Source organism: Alexandromys fortis, unplaced genomic scaffold (assembly GCF_014885135.2).
Source record: "Alexandromys fortis isolate MF-2015 unplaced genomic scaffold, M_Fortis_MF-2015_v1.1 scaffold_197, whole genome shotgun sequence".
Taxonomy (NCBI): domain Eukaryota; kingdom Metazoa; phylum Chordata; class Mammalia; order Rodentia; family Cricetidae; genus Alexandromys; species Alexandromys fortis.
In genome coordinates this window covers 630925-652968 of record NW_026068072.1, presented here as the reverse complement: position 1 = coordinate 652968, position 22044 = coordinate 630925, and the positions used below count along the sequence as shown (strand labels likewise).

The 22044-nt window shown below is 51.4% G+C and overlaps 1 protein-coding gene across 2 annotated transcripts; it reads right to left on the bottom strand.

Moving 5' to 3' along the window:
- Nucleotides 1-26: 26 nt before the first annotated feature.
- On the bottom strand, nucleotides 27-22000 carry Kctd10 (potassium channel tetramerization domain containing 10). Of its 2 annotated transcripts, none has more exons than XM_050121106.1 (7): nucleotides 21907-22000; nucleotides 16396-16609; nucleotides 9332-9501; nucleotides 7179-7268; nucleotides 6858-6910; nucleotides 5442-5637; nucleotides 27-2572 (listed from the first exon to the last, which is right to left on the bottom strand). In XM_050121106.1, exons 1-7 carry the CDS (start codon nucleotides 21907-21909, stop codon nucleotides 2348-2350), a joined length of 951 nt encoding a protein of 316 aa, XP_049977063.1. In that variant the 5' UTR covers nucleotides 21910-22000; the 3' UTR covers nucleotides 27-2347. The 2 variants fall into 2 exon arrangements, with proteins under 2 accessions (XP_049977063.1, XP_049977064.1); XM_050121107.1 differs by having other exon boundaries at nucleotides 7179-7265.
- Nucleotides 22001-22044: the final 44 nt, after the last annotated feature.

Below are 22044 nucleotides of genomic sequence, written 5' to 3'. Positions count from 1 at the left end.
CAAAAAGACCACAAGGCAGATGCGAGTAGAAGCACAGTTTAACGTTTATTTTACATGTGTCCACAGACGCTTGCACAAGAGTGAGCATGTCTAAAACTCCCAGCATTGTTTCCACAGCGCAGACAGGAAGGTTAGGGGTGTGCTAAGGTGACCAGTGACTTTGGGTGGCGTCCTCTAGCCTGCACACACCCTGGGGAGGGCTGAGTACCTGCAGTGAGCAGCAGGGAGGGAAAGTTGTACCTAAATGGGACCATGACTTAGAGAGGTCAAATAGCCCATCTTCCCCAGGAAGGCGACAGAAGGCTGTGCCTGCTAGGGGTGTGGGCCCCAGTTGCCACAAACACTGAACTTGGTTATGATGGTTAGCTATTCCAATCTATTTTAATTGTGAGCCATTAGTGTGCAATAAAACTTCACTCTTTACACCAAATCCGAGGCCAGTGTTTCACTCAACGGCTCTGAACTGCAGTGCTGATGACTGCCCTTCGTGCTAGAAGCAGAGCTTTGGAAGGCCTGACTCTGGATCAGGCGCTGGCAGACACAGCTGTCGGCGTTTCTGGCACCTTGGAATGTTTGCCAGGCCTGTTCCTATCCCTGGGTGCGGAGGTGCAAAGTTGCAGGCACAAGGTTTGAGGAAAGAGTAGAGAGAGCTGCCAAAAGAGTAACGTAAGGCGCAGAGGCCAAGGCAAGTCAACTACGCCACCAACTCACTCTGCACACGCACATTTAAACAGTGTAGACAGTGACTTTCCCGTTCCTACAGAACACACCAGGACTGACACTTTTACTTCCCACGAAAGTTGAACCCACAGGGCGGGGCTGACGTTTAAAACAAACAGTATAAAAACTCATGAAACATGATCTGTAAGCTCCCTTTCTTGGCTCTGAATACAAAAGTTTTGCCACACCATTGTGTAAAAAGCATCTGCACGGTTCCTCGATCCAGTCGGGACTGTTTACTTATTGTTGCCTTTTCTGCCAGATACAAGAGAAAGGCATACGACTGTCACGCACAAAGTGAGCTGTAAAAACCGTCACAAAATAGAAACTTTTAAAAACGTTTCAGAGATTACCCACTATCATACCTTTGGTCTAAAATATAATTCAGGCGGTGGTGGCACACGCCTTTAATCCCAGCATTCGGGAGGCAGAGGTAGGTGGATCTCTGTGAGTTCGAGGCCAGCCTGGTCTACAAAAGCTAATTCCAGGACAGACCCCAAAGCTAAAGAGAAACCCTGCCTCAAAAAAAAAAAAAAAAAAAAAAAAAAAAAAAAAAGTAACAATTCCTTCATCAAGTACTCACCTTAACCTTTTAACTAGTCTACTCACAACCACCCATGCCAATCATGACTCATCTACACAGGAGCAGAGGGGACTAGAGGTAACTGGCATGTCCTCCTCACAAGCACCTGTGCCCCACAGTCACACGTCCCCACCAGCAGTCACACACGTCCTCGAACACAAGACTCAAAGGTATCTGCACACCCACTCTATTCTGCAGGAAATAAAAACTGAGGGGAGCTATACGAGATAGCAGGGAAATGCCCTGAGTCAGCCTGCGAGCTCCTAGGGGTGTCCCTACCTGATGCCACCATGTTGGGGGGCCACACAGTTCCTAATCAAGGGCAAGATGCCCACTTAAGGAAAGGAGGCCTCACAGGGAGCAGACCCTTAAGGCAGCGGTCAGGAGCAATGGCTGCAGGTATTCAGATGACCTTCTGGGATGGGAGGAGCACAGAAGACAGCAGAACCCACTGGCAGGAAACGATCTGCTCCTTGCCAGACAGTTGAGCTGCCACACTGAGGGACCACAGAGAGGCTGGAAGCACACTCGGTCCCCTGTCCACTACTACAAGCTGAAACTATTGGCCAATGAGCTCCAGTCACAAAACCGTACACAGAGCAGACTCCCAGCCTGGTCAGAACACACAGGGCCAGGCTGTTCCCAGATGCCACCTACATAGCCCCTCAGAATTGTCAAATGAGCCCTTAAAGGAGTGTCACTTAAGAAGCCCTAATAGGTAGTCAACACCTATAAAAATAAATACTGCAACAAAGGCTCTCACATACAGCCAAACTCATTCACACTTTTCCTCCAAGAGCCAAGAAAGGCCGGCTCCAGGCTCTCACGAGAAGTGGAGTCCTTAGACACAGCTTGTTTAGAAGGGGTGCGCACCTGGGTCAACATAGAGGCAATCCACTTTGTCGAGAAATATCAAAATAATCATCTGGCTTGTTACAAAAGTGTCTCCAGACTCCAGGGGGAAGTGGGAGGTACCCTGAAGCCTGCACAGGGTCTGAGGGGCAGGGGCAAAGGGAGGGTGGAGGGCAGCTTGCGCTTGTCCGCTCACTGGTGGAGGTGGGCCCGGTCATCAGGACGCTTGATGTGGATCCTCCGCACTCGTTCAATCCTCTCCCGTTCTCGTTCCTCGTCCTCGTCCAGGTGATGGGAGCGTCCAGCTGCTCCACCTGTGGCCTCGAGGAGTGCATTGTCAGGTCCTCGGCCATCCTGGGCCTCGTACAGCAAAATGTTCAGGGTCTCCTCATAAATGCGGGCTTCGGGGAACTCAACCTGTGCCCCAAATACAAAGTGGGTACATTAGCAGGCTACATATGGCCACTGCCCTACTTCTCAGCAGGGTCATAGGGCTAACAGGCTCCTAGGCTGACAATGAAGACAGTCATGGGGAGCCAACAGTGTCAGACTCGGGGGGTGGGGGGTGGGAAGGACACGCCCCTTTATCTGCTGTTTTCTTATACTGGAGCCTCTAGCTGCTCAGGTGACACCTTCCTTTCTGGGGGAGGGCGAATCAACACCTGCTGCTTTTTCTCAGCCTCGAGCCAGGCAGCCTCAGACACGGGCCTAGGCATGGAAGATGCAAAGCCCTAGCTTTTGAGCCACTGAAAGGAGGGAGCCCAGGACAATGAAGGTTCTGGGGCTGTGAAGGAGGAAGCCCCAGAAACTATGAACACCTAAACTCTCCACAGTGGCAGGAACTGCTTCTCCACATACAAAGGAGCAGTGGGACACAGCCACCTAGACACACAGGCGACCAACAGCAGGCATGAGGGGCTGAGACTGGGAAATCAAAAACAATATATATTGGGACCAGTGAGATGGCTCGGTGGGTAAAGGTGCCAGGCCTAACAACCCGAGTTCAATTCCCAGAACCCACATGGGGTAGAAGAGAACCAGCTCCCACAAAGTGCTCTCTGACCTTCATCCACACGCCAAGGTTGTGTGTGTGTGTGTGGGGGGGGGAGACAGAGAGAGAATATTAATAACAGGAACAACAACAATAAAACCACAGTTCCCTAGGAACGGGACAAGACCTAGTGTCCTACACTGATACTCAAACAGCTAGGACATGGCTGTAAACTACTTGGGATTGTGAAGAAGAAAATCTCAGTCCGTGGGAAAGCTCACTCAGCAGATGCCAGCGCCAAGAGGACACAGCATACGGGAATCACCCAACAAACGCCCAAAAGCAGCTGTTACAACAAAACGGCAGCAGCAGCAAGAAGTGAAGACAGGGAAGCAAATGCATGCTGCAGAGCTGAAAACCACAACGACCCAGAGACAGGCTCAGCCATGGTGCTGACCACAGGAAGAGTCCGCAGAAGCCACAACTGAACAGTGACGCCAAGGGCAGATACAAGGAAGGGCGCAGCGCTGCTGGATTAGGGGCAGGACTAAAGGTTGCGCAGGGCTGAGCGACAAGAGCAGCCATGACGCACCAGGAATGCCGTCATCCAGTCACCACCAGGCAAACAGAACAGGCAGCTTAGACCACGGCTCAAGTGTGGAACCACACAGCTCAGCGCGTGGGGAGGAACAGGAAGGACTGTCATCATCCAGGACCAGTCCTGCCACCACCAGTTACCTGGAAAACCACAGCCTTGGGCTCCCCCGAGGGACACAGTCATCACCAAAGGAGCCAGGGAGAAGAGAAGGGCCCTGACCCTCCCAGCCAGGCTCTGCAACCAACAAGGCTAACAAGCAAGCTCGGGTTTTCTCCTGGAGACTTCTGCTCGTCTAAGATCACTTGGGCTCCAAGCGTGTGTTTGCTGAATCCCTTTACTCCCCAGTAAGCTCTAAAATGAGAACTGGGAACACTGAAGAACTTAACGAGAGCATGAAGCAGCTTGCACAGTGAGCAGGCGGCTCTGGCCCGCAGCCATGTTTGAAACAAAGAGCCTCAGCACTCTCCCCTTGGCTATCTCAGAAGCAACCTCTACCTGTCAGGATAGAGTCTGAATACCTGTGCTTAGCATGGACTTAGCATAGCAGTCAACCCTATGCAGGGGAGGAGCAGGAGCGCACGGGGAACCACCCTCCCAAGGTGGTGGTCATGACATTCGGTGATGTGCAGCACTTGGCATGACACTTGTCAGCTCCTGTGACTTCAATTTTTCATCATCAGTCAAGGTTCTGGCTTCTCTCTGTGGTCTGGTTTTGTTATCACCTATGTTTTGCTAGCTTTGGGACCCACAAAACTCCATCTCCCAAAGCTGCAGAGGTGACAGTAACTTGATCCAGTGACAGACTGTACACAGGTGACTACAACTGTGGCAATCTGCTTTTGGTAGAATCAAAATGTCACAGGTAATCCAATTTCTCTCAGTTTGAGTAGGAGAATACAGAATGCAGAGCAAGCAGAGGGGAGAGTGGGGAGGAGGGAGGCCACCCTCTCCCTGAGTGGGCAAGCAGGCTGAGAAAGTGCAGCTGACAGCCAGCTGGGCTCTAGCAGCACCCTGCTATATGATCCAGCTTTGTAGCACAGCTGAGCAGGAGTGACAGACACTACTGGCTTGAGAGAATGATGCACAGATAAACCCAATACCCAGCTCAGTGAGGGAGTCGGGTGGCTTGGAAAGGTGACAGGTGGGAGGCTGAAGGGATGGCTGTGGGGTTAAGAGCATCCATTGGTTGCTCTTCCAGAAGACCTGAGTTTGGTTGCCAGGAACCAGCTCCAGGGAATCCAATGTACCTGCATTCATGCACACACCGCATGCAGATAATCAATAATTTAAGAAGGAAGGGTGTGTGGGGCCTACGACAGTGGAAGACAGATCTAGATCAGCAGACAAGAGGACAGGGTAGACAGTCAAGGGGCAGCTTGGAAGGCAGCAGTGCCATCTGAGTATCTGGTAGGAAGACTCCTGCACAGGGAGGACAACTCGGCACGGACAGGCTGTCAGAAGGGCCAGCAATGCCAGATGGAGAAGGCACTGGCAGCCAGGTGTACACGGGTGCAGGAACAAACCTGATTCTGCCTGGACTAGCCAGAATGAGCGGGGAGCGGGGAGCACGGCCACCTCTGCTTGCCCAGTGTCAGCAGGAACCCTGAGGCCTAGATACAGACCTGCCCTAGCCCAACGAGGCAGGCAGGGAAGGCATAGGTGTAAGCACGCACTTGGGGCCCCCCAACAGCTCTTACTTTGGTCTGCTTCTTCTCCGTGGCATAGACGATGGAGGTGCAACAGACTTCCGCAATTTTTCGGCCCTGGCCATAAAATGACCAGCAGCAGATTTCGTCCCCGATGACGTCCTTTATGAACAGGACCCTCCCGTTAAAGCGCAGGGAAAGTTTATCAAAGAGCTCGATGTTCTTCAACATATTGTCATCAGAATTGCTGCAAAGAGCATTCGGGGAGGTGAGCACAGGCTGCAGCCACTGCAGATGTCCACCCAGTACTTCACGCGGCTTCCCGGCTCCTTTTCTTCCTGTGTTTCTACTTAGTGACCTTTGAGAGAGGCACTGTAGTATCTTACTGCCCAAGGGAGAACATGGAAGCTCAAAGACAACAGTTCACAAATGTATAAATGGCAGAGCGGGGTCTCAAAAGACAGCTGTGGCCTGAAGGCTGTGCTCATAACCCATGATGTACACCTGCCCTACACAGGCCTAAGTACATTACTGAATGCAGGGCCTCTGGGCACAAGCTACTGAGCCTGCCCCATGAGATACATAACAGCAAAGCCCAAGGAAGACTTTTGTTTTTTCGAGACAGGGTTTCTCTGTCTATCCCTGGCTGTCCTGGAACTCACGCTATAGACCAGGCTGGCCTCAAACTCACAGAGATCCGCTTGCCTCTGCCTCCTGAGTGCTGGGATTAAAGGCACGCGCCACCACCGCTCCTCAAGGAAGACTTTTCATCCTTGGTCAGTCCGTGGGTCTTTAATGAACCCATTAAATCCTTACAGCTCTCAAGTTGCTCATTTACAGAGCATGTTCCTGAGAGTCAAAGGGCACTTGCTGGTGGCATTGTTCAAATAGTGCAGTCCCCATGAACTGAACAATCACAGAAGACCAGCAGCCCACTCCTAGTGTCTAGAAGAAAGGAGCACCTAAGTCCACAAGGCACGTGAACTTGAATTCCTAGCAGCAGCAGTCATAACAGTCACAAACCTCAACAACCCAAATGCCCATGCTGATGGCAAATGAAATGTGGAGGTCCGTACGATAAAACAGCCAGAGGAGAGACGCACTGACGGCGCTCCAGTGCACAAACCAGGAAAACATTACACTAAGTGAAGGGACTGGCCACACAACCACAGGACACGTTTGTAACAGGCACATTACAGATACAGAAATGTAAACTAACAGCTGCTGGAGGCCAGGGAAGATGGGGAGACTGCTAGTGGGGTGGGAAATGTCCTGAAGTACGGTGGCTGCACACTGTGGCTATGTCTAAACCACTCGATGGTACAACACCAAGGGTGGATTGCACAGCACAGGGATTCCACTGACATTCCCTTTACCCACCTACCTATCTACCCAGCTAAAGTGCAGAGGCCCTCCACTGTGAGATGGACAAGGCAGAGCCTGGCCCGACTGTTGTCTGGCGCTTACCTGGTATAAGAGTATTTGTTGTTACTTCTATTGTAGAGCAATTTCACGGCTGGCTGTGGGTGGGTTAAAGGAGAGGAGTTACTAGGCATACAGGTTCAGGCCTGCAGAGCTTACAGGAGGAGGAGGAGGAGGGCTGCTGCATGCTCCAGGAGCAGAGGTAACACAGACGGGGCTTCCCATTCAGAATCAGTCTATCTCAAAACACAGGCACTGCCACCCTACCCCAAACACCCCACACTCATACAAACACACACACACACACACACACACACACACACACACACACACACACGCACACCCCATTCCCAAGCCCCTACACACCTTATTTGAAGTCGCTATAAGCCTCTGTTCTTCCTTGGAGGAGGTGACAACAGGAACCTTGCAGAAGGGTTCATAAGTATCTTTGTTCTGCTGGAACAAAAAATGCTTTCAGCCCAGGGCTCTGCCTAGCGCACCGCTGCTTAAGTTGGTCAGCCAGCAAGCCAGGCCCTGATGAGACACAGGACAGTCCCTGTTATTAGGAAGGGTTAAGACTAGGGGAGGAGTCTGCTGTGTTTGGGGCTGTGGTAAAGAGAAGATGACAGCTCTCTCTGCCCAGGAAACCTTCAGTACGGCAGGTGATGGCATCAAAAGCTCCTACAACTCACTATAATGAGAGCAGCAGAATGAAGAAAGAGAATGCAAGAAGAGAAGTCAGAAGACAGAGGGGTCAAAGGTTGAGCTGGCAAGCAGACACCAGCTGAAAGACATGGAGAGAGCCAGAAGCAAAGCCCATGCGAGGGAGGAAAGAAGCCTGACAGACCTCAGGGACCACCACAGGTTAGGGCCAGGGTGAGGGCAGAGCCATCACAGGCAGTGGAGAAAGGTCCACATTCCTGCAGTGATGGCAGAGCAGTGGACAGAGATGTGTTGCTACTCTCAACTATGCGTAAGTCCCCAAGCCTGCCAGCCCCAGATGACATTTATTCATGCTTACATCCCACAGACAGAAAAGAGTACAAGGCTTCTTTGGTTTTTAATGAGAGGGTTGCTATGTAGGCTGGGCTGGCCTCAAACTTGTGATCCTCTGCCTCTGCCTTCTGAATGCCCAAATTTCAGGGACTACACACCTGGCAGCAGAGGGCTCCTTACAGGGCAACACCTTCTCCCCAAGAGGCTCCTACAGAAGAAAGCCAGTCATATTGTAGTTTTCCTCAGGCCTCAAGAGAAGCCAAGTGCCATGCAATTACGTATGGGAAGCTTCTCAAACACGGCACTGGAACCAACACAGTGAAAATGCAAGGGAGAGAAAGTCACTGAAGGAGCAGACAGGCAAGGACAGATGTGGCACCTTGTGAAACAAGGGCAACACAGCACGAAGACAATTTTCAGACGGGAAAGGGAACCGACAAGGAGGCAAGTCCTAGAGGCTGACCCTCGAATCTGAAGCCAGAGAAGCCAGAGGACATGTCCCAACATGGAGATGACACAGGGGATCCTGGTGTTATCTGGACAGTCCAGCATGAGACTGCCCTACCTGTGAACTTGGGGCTCAAGTAGGGATAGATATGCAATTAGAAATCAAGTAAACAAAATGCCCTGGGGAACAATAAGATTGACAATGACAGGGTGAACTCAGGACACTGTCTCACTCAAAGCTGTGATTAAACTCTTGTGCGAGAAGGAACATGTATGCTTGGTGGAGGGGAGGGAACTCACGAGGTGAGGTCTAATTTTCTCTAAATCCGATAGGTCATGTCTAAAGCTGGGAACAGACAGCAGCAGAAAGCCTACTTCAGGAAGGGGTACGGAAAGTGGGGAGGGCCATGGTGGCACAAGCCATCAATTATGGAATGCTGCTGTAGTTCCTAAAAGATATGCCTGCATAACGTCCATACATACAAGAATGAGTCCGTGAAATTCATAACATTTACAAGGGCTCACAGGCAAGAGATGTGTGTACAAGGCCAGTACCGTGAACTCAGGACCACGAATACTGTTCCAGTGAGGGCCAGACACAGCTCCAAGGCTCAGGGCAGGCGCAATCACAACCCTATTGCAGCACATGTGCTTTGTGCACTTGGCTCTCGCTGGCCCTGCTTCAGTACACGGCAAGAGTGAAGGGAGTGTATCTGGAGGTTTCTTCCAACAGTGACAACTGTAGGAAGTCAGTATCCCGGTGGAGCCAGAAGGCCCTAAGATAAAGGTCTGAGTACAGACAGTGTTTCTGAAGTGCCATCAAATATCCCTTAGTCATCAGCATCCCAGGTGGGATGAACAACCAACCAGATCCTAACGGCAGGGGAATGGTTCCCTGAGGGCCGTGTTCAAACTCTTCAGAAGCAGGCAAAGCTCTGCTTCAGCAGGTCCCAGGCTTACTCTGCAAAACGCCTCCCAATGTCTCAGTGAGGCAGAGCCCATTTGCAGGGAGGAAAGGAAGGTGACAGATAGACCTGGAATCCCTCATGTGGGCAGACAGACAGAGGGGTGCCTACTTGTAAGGCCGCCTGGCACTCTTCTAGCAGGCCCTGCACCAGGTAGTACTTGGCCTCGGCTAGCAGCTCCTCGATCTCCCGGCGGCTCTCAGGCAAGGGCACAGCCCCGTCTCGAAGATAGTTGAGTATTGTCCCGAAGTGCTTCCCACAGCGGTCAATGAGGATCCAGCCTGCAGTGGGGTGATAGGGTACTTCTCAGGGGAGGTGAGCACCATGGCTGGGCACAATCCCCCCAGACTCCTGTGGTCATCAGCCCCATGAGACCCCAGGGTAGCTCAAGCCTGAAAATGCACTCTCAAGGACCTGGCAAACTCGAGACACCAAAACCCCAACTCCAGCAGCAGAGCCGATCCACCAGACATCCCTGACTGTGACCTCCGGTCGGCAGGGACCTAGCCATGACTTCACACAAGCACTCCAGGGTTTGTGACAGCAACAGAACAAGAGACTCTGCCATCAAAGGGTTCAATCAACAAGAGATGGTGAGCGAGCTTTCACTGGATATGGAAGAATATCTCCTGCTGGCCAGTACCAGGCGTGAGGGGAATGGTCAAGTCTAACCTCTGCTAACCAAGTGTCCTCTCCAATAGTCACTAGCTTACTTCTCCTCCACCTGGGCCCACTGGCTTTCAAAATCTTCTCCTGAAATGTGACCTCTTTGGAAGGTGTTCAGGAGGTCAGGCCTGGAGCCTGGTGACAAAGAAGCAACAAAAAGAGGTGGAAAGGGGCAAAGACCTGTGACCTCTCATGGGAAACACTCAAAAGCAGGCAGCGTGTGGGGATGGAGTAAGAGGGTGGAGAGGAAGGGTGGGGTAGTTAGGGAATGGGGACTAGGTTGGAGAGATGGCTCAGCAGTTAAGAGCACTGACTATTCATCTCAAGGACCAGGGTTCAATTCCCAGCACCCACATGGAGGTTCACAACCACCTATCACTCCTGTCTCAGAGCATCAAGATCCTTTTCTGACCTCTGTGGGCACAGGACACTCACGTGGTACACAGATTTATGTGCAGGCAAACTGTTCATACAAGAATAAATAAATCTCAAAAATTTTTAAAGCAGTCAGATGGGTAAAAGCCAAATCACACAGTGACTGCAGGCAAGGGGACTTGGTCATGCCCCCCTGACCAGTACATAGCATGGTACCGAGGGATAAGCAGGAACCAGGCTCCCACTGCCTTCCCCCTCTGCTCTCTGTGAGCAAGAACAGGTACCTCTACTTCTGACTCCCGTGTCCTGTCCTGGGTCGTCAGACCCCGAAGCCAGGGGGAGGGGGCTAAAAGCACCTTTTTCACAGGTCAAGTCACACGCCTGGCCACCTCATTTTGCCCCCATCTCCTATATCCAGCTCTGCCAATGGCCTCTGGTGGTTTGGTGCCAACTGCGATCTTCTGTACCCTACAAGGCCATCGCCATTTCCTCTCCTGGGCCTCCTCAGACTGCTAAGGGCAGTCTTCCTCCAGAGCCTTCAGGGAGAAACTTGCACAGCACTGTGTTTTCTGCATGGAGCAGGAAGAACATTCCATCTATGAACACAGGCATGTGCTGCTAAGTAGGCTGGGATGGCAAATCCTACAGTGACCTCCAGGTAGGGGCAAGACATCGCTCTTTCTGGGTCTGAGAAAACAAGACAGCACTTTCTACTGTATACAATGCACAACACGCAGCTGGGTGGTCCAGGCCAGGGGCTGGCTAGGGAGCACACCCTTTCCCCAAGTGTGGCCTCAACTGATTCAGCCAAAAATGGCAAAAAGGGAAAGTGGGCTCAGGGCTTCTTCAACTCTAGCATTCCAAGCAAGTCAGAGATTCCGATTTTTCTGTCAATCTCCTCATTTTTGAAAGATGGCAAATTCATTTAAATAGCTCTCAACCCATCAAAAGGCAAATAAAACATATATATGTATGTAAGTTCAATTCAGCCTGCATGCATCTGGCCCTAGCCCCCAAGATCCTCAGGCCAAATAAGGACACAGTATGGAATGACAGTGTTACCTCCCCAACTGCTCTTCTAGGGGAGGCTTATTCTCTGTGTTTCCACAGATGCAGAGTCCCCAAGATGCTTGGTGCCATTCCAGTGTGGGGTGGGGGGATCAGGATTCAGCCACTAGGAATAAGGACCCTCAAGCTTCAGGAGAAAGAGCAGTCAATGACAAACTCGGCCGACAGGAAAAGGCCTGCTTGTGTCTTGCCTTCCATGCGTGATCAGCTCAAGCTGTTGGGGAAATGCCAAGAGGCCCCAATTCCATTACCCAAGTGACAGCCCAGAGTTTCCATAAACGAACAGGCAGGCTGCGACACTGGGCTCCGGCTCAAGAACGTCAGGAAATGCTTGTGGGGAAGGCATACTTTGAACAAATAAGGGCAAAGGAGCCAGGCACATTCTCCATGAGGTTTCAATTAGCATTTTGATTTGAAATATTTTGGTTACTCTCAAAGCAGGAACCTATAGCTCATAGCTCCACCGCCTACATGGAGAACAGCAACCAGTCATCAAGCAGTTCCTTGCTCCTTGGAGCACACAGAATTTAGGACAGCTTCCAAGGCCATCAGGACATAGGATGGGTGATGCAGCCCAGAGGCCCTGATTGTGCTTCAGATGCTCAGTACCTACACAGTGGTGACAAGCCGGGGCCCCTGCCAAACCCCAGCGGTCACCTGCCTGCTCCACACCTCCTCAGTATCCCCTTAAGCTCTGTCTTACAGTCTCTTCTGCAGATGGAATGCAATGCTGGCATGCAGGTATGACAGAGAACAGAAAGCATACAGCACAACACCAGCCTGTCGGCAGCACTCACAATCACACAGGTCGGTGACAATGAACGCACCACATCATCGGTGCTGGAGAGGACAGCTGTAGGACTGCAGGAAGCGGCAAGTTCCAGAACCCAGGAGGGAAGGGAGCCACTGTGGCTTTCAGGGTACCAAGGTGGAAGGCTGCTGCGGGAGGGAGTTGCAGGGCATGGGCTCACCTCATGCAAACACACTGGTGTTTCCTCTCTGGGGAAGCCTGAGATCTCCTTCTGCTTCCCTTCCTTCTCTAGGAATCCTGTCCCCACCACACTCAGGTATTTACAACTCCAAGCCTGCCCAGTCTCCACAGTCACTCTGTTACAAACTCAAATTACCTGTTACAAAGATAGCTGTTACAAACGCAAATTCCCAGCACTGGCTCTACTGATCAAGTTGATAAGATCTGTGAGATGGCGCCTTTGAAGCACTGAGCAGCATTCTGAGCACCCAGGTTGTGAACCAAAAGCATCTCTAGACATTGCTAAATATCCCTTAGGTCACAAACAACAACAGTTCTTGTCTGAGAATCACTGAGCCAGATCAGGACCCATGAAGTGCAGACAGAGTTCTGCCTAGCAAGTGCGGTCCCCAGGCTCTATTCCCGGAACTGGGAAGGAGAGGTGAAGAGAAAGGGAAAGAGGAAGGAGAGAGGAAGGAGAAAGCTGACTGTAAAAGGAAGTGTAAATGCAGAGGCACTGAAGAAAGTTGAGGTAAGTCAGACTGGGAGAAGATGTCTACAAACAGAATCACAAGGAAGCAGGATCCAGAACACATACTTTACAGAGCAGCAAGATTTAAAGGGTGGGAGGGATTATAAATTAGATGCATGCTGTGGACTATTTAACTATGTAAAGATGTGCTCATTTGTTTAATTATGTAAAGATGTGTTGCTGTTTACCTTGCCTGCGTAAGGCACCTGATTGGTCTAAAAAAAAAAAGCTGAATGGCCAATAGATAGGCAGAAAAGGATAGGCAGGGCTGAGCAGAGAGAATAAATAGGACAGAGAACAAGGGGGGGGGGGACAAGAGAGAAAGAGAGACAGACGTCCAGGGTCAGTCAGGCAGTGACCAGCTAGCAGGCACAGAGTAGGGCATACAGAAAGAAAAGATAAAAAGCCCTGGGGCAAAATGTAGAGGAAGAGAAACAGGTTAAGTCCTAAGACCTAGCTAAGCATAAGCTAAGGCCGAGCATTCAGGAAGTCTCTGGGTCACGATTTGGGAGCTGGCAGGTGGCTCAAAAGAGAAAGCTTGGTGCCGATGTGGTCAAACCAACTGCAATAAAAGAGATGCACACACACTGGAAATGAGGAAGTGCAAAGTCAAGCAGGCGCTGGGTCTGAAGAGCAGCTTGGCAGTAGTTCCGGGTTCAGCAGTGCCCAGTGCTGGCACAAGGGCAGACCACGGTGAGGCCTATGTACTGACTCTGACAGTACCCGATGCAGTGGGAGACACTGTCCCCACCTGCTTCTGGAAACAAACTAGAGAGGGACAACAGCTAAGAGCTGAATGCTGCAGAGGCTGAGGTTGGGAGGCAGGAGAGGACAAGTCCCAGCCCTTGCCCCACAGCCCCACAGAAAAGTCAACACCCAAATACCGGGAACTGGAAACAATTTGTTGGGCCATCAACCAGACATGTTCCATCGGCAGCAGTAAGTGTCTAGAAGGGATTGCCACAAGGAAATACCTGAGAAGGGGCTATTTATTCATGATGTCATAAGTATAATGATGAATGAACAAGAGCAAAAAAGAACAGCAAGTACTGTCTGAAGCCACACTAACAGAACATTGTTTAGTGACCTCCACAGCGGTGGTAAACGCAACACCTAAAAACCACAGTTCCTGACCCTGGATCCACCTGGAGATCTACTGCGCCAGCATCGGCCTGATACCTGTTTGCCTGGGCCTGGAGTCTCTGGGTGAGAAGACTGCCACTTCTTCTCACAGAGAAGGTACTGAGGCCATACTGTATAGACTATGTGGCTTTTTGAGAGGATGTGCAGAACGACTCTGCTCAGCCTGTGTCTACACTCCTAATTCAGAATGTGTTCAGTCAGAGATCTGTAACCTTGGGCGGGGGTGGGGAGCAGTATTACATACCAAGAAACAATGCACTGCAAGCCAGTGCTAAAGAGAAATGGGGTGGCGGGGAGAACAGGGTCTTACCATTCCAGGCTGGCCTTGAACTCTTGACCCTCCTGCCTCCACTTCCTGAATGCCAGAACTACAGGCACGTGCTATGCCCAGTATTTTATCTGCTGCTGCGGACTGAGCCTGGCTTCAAGCAGAATCTAATTCTTCCTGCAGGAGCTGCTGCATAAGCCCACTGGGCCACTGAAGATGTTGAGGAGAGCTCATGGGAAAATTCTAGCATGGCCAGAACTCAACTTTTCAGAGAAGTCAGGGAAAAGTCTGCTCACTGCCACTGTGTCAGAAAAGGCACCCTGAAGGTGCAATGGCAAACTGCAGCACATCCACTCCTGTCCCCTGCAAGGAGGCAGGCTCTTCCATCTCTCCCCCTCCAGTTTGCCCACGGCATCCAGCACTGAGACCCGGCAGCGGTCTCCAGTACTCGCGCACTCTCCTAGCTCTGCCGACATCATGAGATGAGGTCCAGAGAAAGCCGCTCACTCTGTCACAACTGCAGTCAATGGCCAGCGAGGCCAAACTGGCACCATGCCTGACACCAGGAAGGGCTCCATAAATGCCAGCAGTGACTTTGCAATGTGGCAAGGGATAGGCAGGACTCAGCCAAGGTGCTCCGCACACCCACGATCTTCTTTACTCAGGAAGAGTGTGCACACGGTGCAATGTTCAGGCAGTGGCAGTGAGAGAGGCGGACATGCCCACCAGCCTGGACACAGGGCCTTGCCTCAAGCCATTCTCTCTCAGTCATGCTCCAACATAGAACATAAACCACCGGGACTCTGAAAACTCCGAAACCCTCCCTCCTCATGGGAAGCCCTACTGTGGGGTCCCCTGCTCAGCTGCCGCTTCTGACGTTTGCTTTTTAAAGCCAGAGTCTGTGTGCCCATATGAGCATATGCATATGAGTGTCCACAGAAGCCACAGAAGGCCTCAGATACCAGGCAGCAGGCAGCCGTGAGCTGCCTGACGTGCGTGCTGGGAACCAACCTCTGTCCTTTGCAAAAGCTGAACCACGTGTCCAGCCCTGGCATTTCTGTTTATAGCACACCTGAGTGCAGCTGGCAGTGATGGGGTCCCCAAATCAGGGTGAATCCTTAAGATGCAGGAAGTCTATTCCTATTGTACTAAGAATGTTCCTAGTGGCTGACCTAGTGATCTGGCTTCAGTGATGGGCCCATGCCCAACCACAGAGAGTAAGAATCAGAATCTCCGGGTTGGTGGTAGCTTGGCCCCACAGTGCAGGAAAAAGCATTTAACTGATTCCACAGGAAAGGCCTACACTGAGGACTAACAGAAACAATAGCTGTGAACTGCTAGACATGTGTCTGGCACACTGGTGACAACACTGCTTCCCCAGACAGCATGGGACAAAGGCTGCCCTTGGCATACAGCTCCAACAGGAGCAGGCCTGCTGGTCCACAGACTGTCTGGCGAGCAACAAGGGCGTGAACCCTGTCTCGTTTGCAATATGGCCTTACGCCACCCAGGAGGGTTTTCTTCAAGAGCTTCCCTCAGCCTTCACAGCTTCTCAGCTGCCCTTCCAGAACGCTGCCAGGTCTGCAACAGGGAGGACCAAAACTCACAACAATCCTGGGTTCTCAGATAACATCTGCTTCCTCCTGCAGCTGCGGTGCCATTGTCTTGATTTCCACAAACACTCTGCAGTATGGGATGTGCCACAGCAAAAGGGCACCTCCCACCCAGAAAACACAGTTCTAAGTGTGAGCACAGCAGCAACTGGGGCGCTGACCCTACCTAGCTGGAAAAGCACTGGTCAGGGGAGCCGCCCTGGACCCTGTTTTACAGAAGCAAGCTGAGGCCTGGAGCAGAATCTCGCTCAAAGTCACATAGCAGGCCAGCGAGGTCACAACTAGAAGTCCTTGTCTACACAAGTGACTCCTGAGTGCTCAGTCTGGTCTCAGCTTCAGTGCCACTTCCTCAGGAAGCCTTCCCTGACCAAGTCTAGCCTCTCCAAGTCTCTCAGGGCTTCCTGCACACAACTATGTGTACAACTACTCCCGAACACAGGACTCCAAACAGACAGACGTCCTCCAGCACTAGCGTGGCTGTGGCACTCAGCTCAATGTCAAACCAGCAACCAGCAGCAGGAGGCTGGCAGGTGAACTCACCTTCACTGTCGGTGAGGACTTCCATGCGGCCACTGAACATGGCCTTCAGCATGGTGTCCTGCTTGGTGAGCGTCTGCATGGTGGTGTAGTAGAGGGCTCCCCCGACGTTCAGCTTCACATACTTGGAGCTAGGACTTGCGCCCTTGAAGGAAGTGGTGCGGGTAGCAGCTGCTGGCACCGCTGAGCTCACCACGCTTTCTCCTGACATCTCTTCCTGCCAGTGAGAAGACAGGGTCAGACACCAGGCTTCCCTCCTCCCTTCTGCTCCAGGCTGAATTCCCACAGAATTCACTCCAGATACTGTTTGGTTTGGTTCATGTATACATTGCATTTAAAACTTTCAATGCTAAAAACCTAAGAGCTCAAAGGAGAAAAAACAAAAACAAAAAAAACCCTGATTTCTGGTTTCTCTTAAAACCAGATACCAAGTGGACCAGGTGGGCAATGGTGGCTGCTGGGGGACTGGCTTCCCCCAAGGAGAGGACTGCATCCCTCAGTTCAATCACAGGCTGGCCTTGCCTACTGACCCTGCTGGCACGAGTCCCCTCTAAATCTATCTGTATCAACAACACCTGGACGGCACGTTGAGGCGGCCAAAGCCATGCCCGGGCTGTTCTCCCTTTCCTTACAGCAGCCACACACGAGCAGCTGGAAGGAGCCTCTTTAGACGGCCTTCAGATTAACGTGCTTTTGTGAGCTAGGCAGGTCCCCTACTCTCGCTCCTACAACTTCCTATGGGGGAAGTGATCTGAGCAAGGCAACAGCGGATGAGAAGGCAAATTCAGAAAAAGGAGCAATTTCCTGTCCTAGTGTTGCTAGACAGCAAGATCCTACAGCGGTCTAGACAGCACCTGCAGGTACGGGGACACAAACCAGGGCTAGCACTTGGCCCTCACCTACTGCAGGAAACTTATTTCTTAGATATGAATCTATCAAGTTCTAGAGCTTGAGCTGCCTAGGGGTGGGCTGGATCTGCTCCCTGAATCTGGAGCAGGAACTGAGAAAGAGGAAAAGCAGTCTCCACAGACAACATGGGCTGCCAGCACTGCAAGGCCCTGGAAAGGTCACAGAACTTCTCCATTCCATGAAAGCCAAGACCACTCCACCCTCGCACCTGAACACACAAAGGACTCGGGCCTTATCTGGAATACCAGCATGACCCCATACAGCCTCTCTTACTGGCTGCTACCCTGCTGGTCCTGGTGCCCTAAGTGCCCTATCTTCAGGATGGAGTGAGCTGCCTGCTGACAGTGTCTCACACATATCCAGGCCACTGCTCTGACACTCCTGCTCTTCCTCTTCTGCGGTACCTTCCTCTCTCAGTGCAACCTGGACGTAACCCAGCCACACTGGGCACAGGGAAGCTCCTTCTTTCTTTTGGCTAGAGGGCACTGGCAGCATTAAAACTACAAGCTACCTGAAAATGATGGTTTTCTTATTTTTTACCAGAAAGATTTTTCCATAATAAATGCTTACAATATTATAAATGACAAAACATCCCTCTTTCTATTAGGCAGGGGACAAACAGATGCAATCTGTTACAGCAGACAGTGAGCAAGTGATGGGAAATATGGTTCAAGGCTATCAATTCTCTTCAGGCATTTCTTCTTTTGTCCCCCTCTCCCCTCCTCAACGGTGGGTGGAAATCCCAACTGGGAAACTTGTGTCAGAGCCCTACAGGCTCTGTACATGTGGGCATGCGCACTCCCTCCTGCCCCCCAAAAAAACTGCTTTCCAAAGCTCAGGTGGGGCTCTCCTGAGGTCTAAGGCATGATGCCAGGAGGAAAGCAGGACCCTGCACTTCCCCCAGCCCCCAGAGCTGCTCGATTAACAGTCACGGCCAAACCCGTCCTCCAGAACAATGCCACTGGGGCAGGAGATTCTAGGAATCAAGCACTTTCCAACTTTGATGACCAGGAGGGCAAAAGAAAGGCTTACAGGTGCTGGGGGGGGGGGGGGGAACGACACACGACGACACAGAGGAGGGAGTAAGAGGAAATTTGCCCCAAATTGGAAATACTTCTACATCCTTTCAGACATAAACTTGTAACACACACGCACACACACACAGACAAAATAAATAGTCTGCGGCAGCAGTCTAGCACCTTGCAAGGCACCTGACGTAAAACCCACAGACCAGGACATGCACACACCTGTGCACTTCCGTGTGGACACCACATGTGCTGCATCACACCTTGTGCACAGACGGCTGGGCTTTAGAGAATGTGCATCTGTGCAGCCCCACTCTGAGAAGTCAAAGAACACTGACACACTCCAGACTTATGGCCTTGACCACTTGACTGACAGACACAACCTGAGAGGTAGGGATTGCCATCTCCGTTCCATGACCCATAGAGAGTCAGTCACTTCTCAAAGCCACGAGGTCAGGGACAAGCAAGCAAAGGATGTGGACAAGGTCTGGCTGGTCCTACGTTTTTCACGATGCTCGGTATATTTAGAGCTATGATATGTTAAGTCAAGAAAGGAAGAAAAACACAAAAAGACAAGTAACACGTAGTTAAGGACTCAGTTGTCAGACCCATGTTCAAGGCCCAACTCTGCCACTAAGTAGTGGCAGGAACATGGGCGAGACACCTGAATGTCCCAGCCATTAAACAGACGCTGGCTTCCTCCCCCACTGCAGGAGGCCAGCGAACAGAAAGCGCTCAGCACAGCTCCAGGCTGGCTAAACACTCCAGCAGAAACACTCCAATTATGATGACTGAAGCCTCGAGTCACTGTCTCCTCTTCCGAGACTGTCTCCAGCTATGAATTACTAAGGGACAAAGGCATTAAATATCACAATGGAGCCTATGACACCAGATTCCAAGTAGAAAAACCTAGAAACTTCCCAGAGCCCCTCACCCCGAGTCAACTAATTAGCCTAATGCCAGGAGAGACCCTTGGGGAACAGATTCTGGCTGCATCCATGTCCCCTGGGTTCAGTGACGGTGACCTGCGGGCAGGAAGCAGGGCGGCCACAGCAGACTTCCCTGCCTTCCTCAGCAGTGCTGCTGTCTGCCCTATTACACGCTGACTTCATGAGTGAGGGATGAGCGGAGCACAGACGTGGCTACTGTGAGCGGAAGGGAACACCTCGTGATCTATGGATTTGTTTGTCTGAAACACGTCCCAGTGCTAGGTTTCTCTCCTCACTAACTCTAAATGGTGGCTCTACCTGGACCCCAGAGGAGAGTTAAAAGGACAGAATGTTTGGGTCCTGTTCACAGAAATTCTGATGTTATCATTCTTCTGGGTGTGACCCAGGAACAACTTTTTTTTTTTTTTAAATTCCCCAGCTGGTCCTAATGTGAGGCGGCCAAAATGCCAAGCCTCTGTTGTAAAAGGTTCTGTACCCCTTTATTCAGCTATAATTAGCTCTGTGGTCTTAAGGAAGCTCTCTAACTTCTTACTCTGCTGGCCCAGTGAATTCCTGACCCACACATAAAAACCTACCAAAGTGTAATAAATGAAAGTCTCACTATATTGCTTCAGAGCCCAGGGCAGGAAGCAGCCATCTGCATGCTTGAGAAGATTAAAAAAAAAAAAAAATCCACAGAAAGGTGAGAACTATTGGTTTGAGGGGAAAATCAGACAAATAAGACAGGAAAAAAAAAAAAACACAGAGAATACCAGATCCCTGCAGTCCATCTCATGAGCAGAGGGAAACGAGCCTGAGGACTTAGCAACCCTGGTCTGCAACTCTTAGGCCATCTTTCTGTATGATGTTCACAAGAGCAATTGAACCCAAGACTCAGTTTCCCAACTTGTGAAACAGACTTTAAAGCTATATATAATCTTCCAAATACTGTTCCCTCCCCTCAAAGATAAGCAAGGGCCACCGAAACCTTCTATTTTAGGTTTCTCTTCTACTCCTAAAGTTCCTTAAGACCAGGTGTCTTCACACAAAGCTACTAGAGTGATCTGTGCTTTCAAAACACTGGTGCCTGCCTGGATTAGACCCCGACCAGCTAACCAGAAGGCTGGCAAGCAGCGGGTGATGCCGCTAGTAATGGGCTTAAAAGGTTCCTTCAGGTGATCTGGATGTTAAGTAGCTGCAGGATCCGAGAATTCGTCCCCCAGAGAAACTGAGGCACTACTCACTCACTCATGGTGGCTAAACCATAATAACACCTTCCTAAACTGAGGTCTCTGCTGCAATGCAGAAAAGGTTGCAGCTTCATTCGAAGACAATTCTCATCCTCTCTCATTCTCTCTCTCTCTCTCTCTCTCTCTCTCTCTCTCTCTCTCTCTCTCTCTCTCTCGTTTAATACAGGGTTTCTCTGTGTAGCCTTAGTTGTCCTGGAACTTGCTCTGTAGACCAGGCTGGCCTCAAACTCAGATTCACCTGCATCTACCTCCCAGGTGCTGGGATTAAAGGTGTATGCCATCCACTGCTCGGCTCTGCTAATTTTTAACAAGCTTCTCTTAACTGTCTGGTGAGGATATTGTCAATCCTGCTTTACTAGGGAAGTAAGCTAAGAATTAGAACTGTGTCAGGGCTGATACCAACTGCCTCCCTCTCACAGCAGAGTTTGTAAAAAATAAGTCGACACGCCCTGTGCCCAGACTGTCTATGCTTAGGGCTGAAAACCGGGCAGCTCTGAACGAGTCTCAGATTATGCTGCTGGCCCAGGGACTGGCTGAAGAGCTGCTGGTGCTACTGGCCTTCTTTTGCCGAAGTGTTTCTTGTTTTACACAAACTGGAGCTGATCAAAGCCAGATATATATTTGTCTTCGGTTTGGGACTGATCTTCCAGGGAGTGAGTGGTAAACAAAGGACCTGGATTGATCCCTCCCCATCGCCACCCAAGGACAAAGAACCATTCAAGAAACAGACCCTTGAGAATCCCAGGTAAACAGAAACCAGTCCACAGCCCAGACAGCAACAGGAGACATCCTGGGATTCCGAGGTGTGGTCACCGAAGGCCTCAACGGAAGTGACTAGATAGGTACCCTGATGCCACTTGAGGCTAGACTCTGTGGTCAAGATACCCTGACCTCAGACACCTGGCATCCCTCCCTAGAATTCCAAGCATTGAATCTACAGTCGTTTCGCTCCAGACTATGGGCTTAGAGGAACATGGAAGCCCTTTTCTGTCTTGCCCGAAACCCAACTACTCAAGACACAACTTCCAAGAGTCTCACTCGCCTCTCTCCACACGCCCTCGAGTCTTCATTTCCCACCCCGAACGTCGGTTTCGATGCCGTCTCTTTGTTCTAACAATCTTCCAAATCCCATCTCCAATCAACGCTCGAGACTCAGAGCACGTCCGCTCACCGCCCTGCACATCTCCGCAAGTCCAAACGCACCTTCGCAGACCCCCCCCCCCAGTTCCACATCCAAGGCCCTTCCCCCGCCCGACCTCGCCCGCACGCACTACCCAGCACCCTCCGCTATCGCGCCCGCCGCCCACCGCGCCTAGTCCAGCGGGTCCCTCCCCTTCGGCCTCGCCGCCCCCCGCCGCCCTCGCTGGTCTGTAGCCCCCCGACAGCGGCCACCGCCCTCACCATGAAAAGTCGGAGGACGCCGGAGTCTACAAATCCGGACTGAAAGGCAGGAAACACCCAGCTCACTCAAGGCAGGGGGCGGAGGCGGGGCCGGGGCGGGTACTTCCGTTGTCCACACCCCATTTCCGCCCCGCAGAG

What these genes read in the sequence shown, in the direction of transcription:
- Kctd10 (XM_050121106.1), bottom strand. An exon ending in AGTGCCAGGCGGCCTTACAA is followed by an intron (nt 7,269 to 9,331) that starts GTAGGCACCCCT and finishes TTTTTGTTCCAG; the next exon opens with CAGAACAAAGATACTTATGA. An exon ending in TTATAGCGACTTCAAATAAG is followed by an intron (nt 6,911 to 7,178) that starts GTGTGTAGGGGC and finishes ACCCACCCACAG; the next exon opens with CCAGCCGTGAAATTGCTCTA.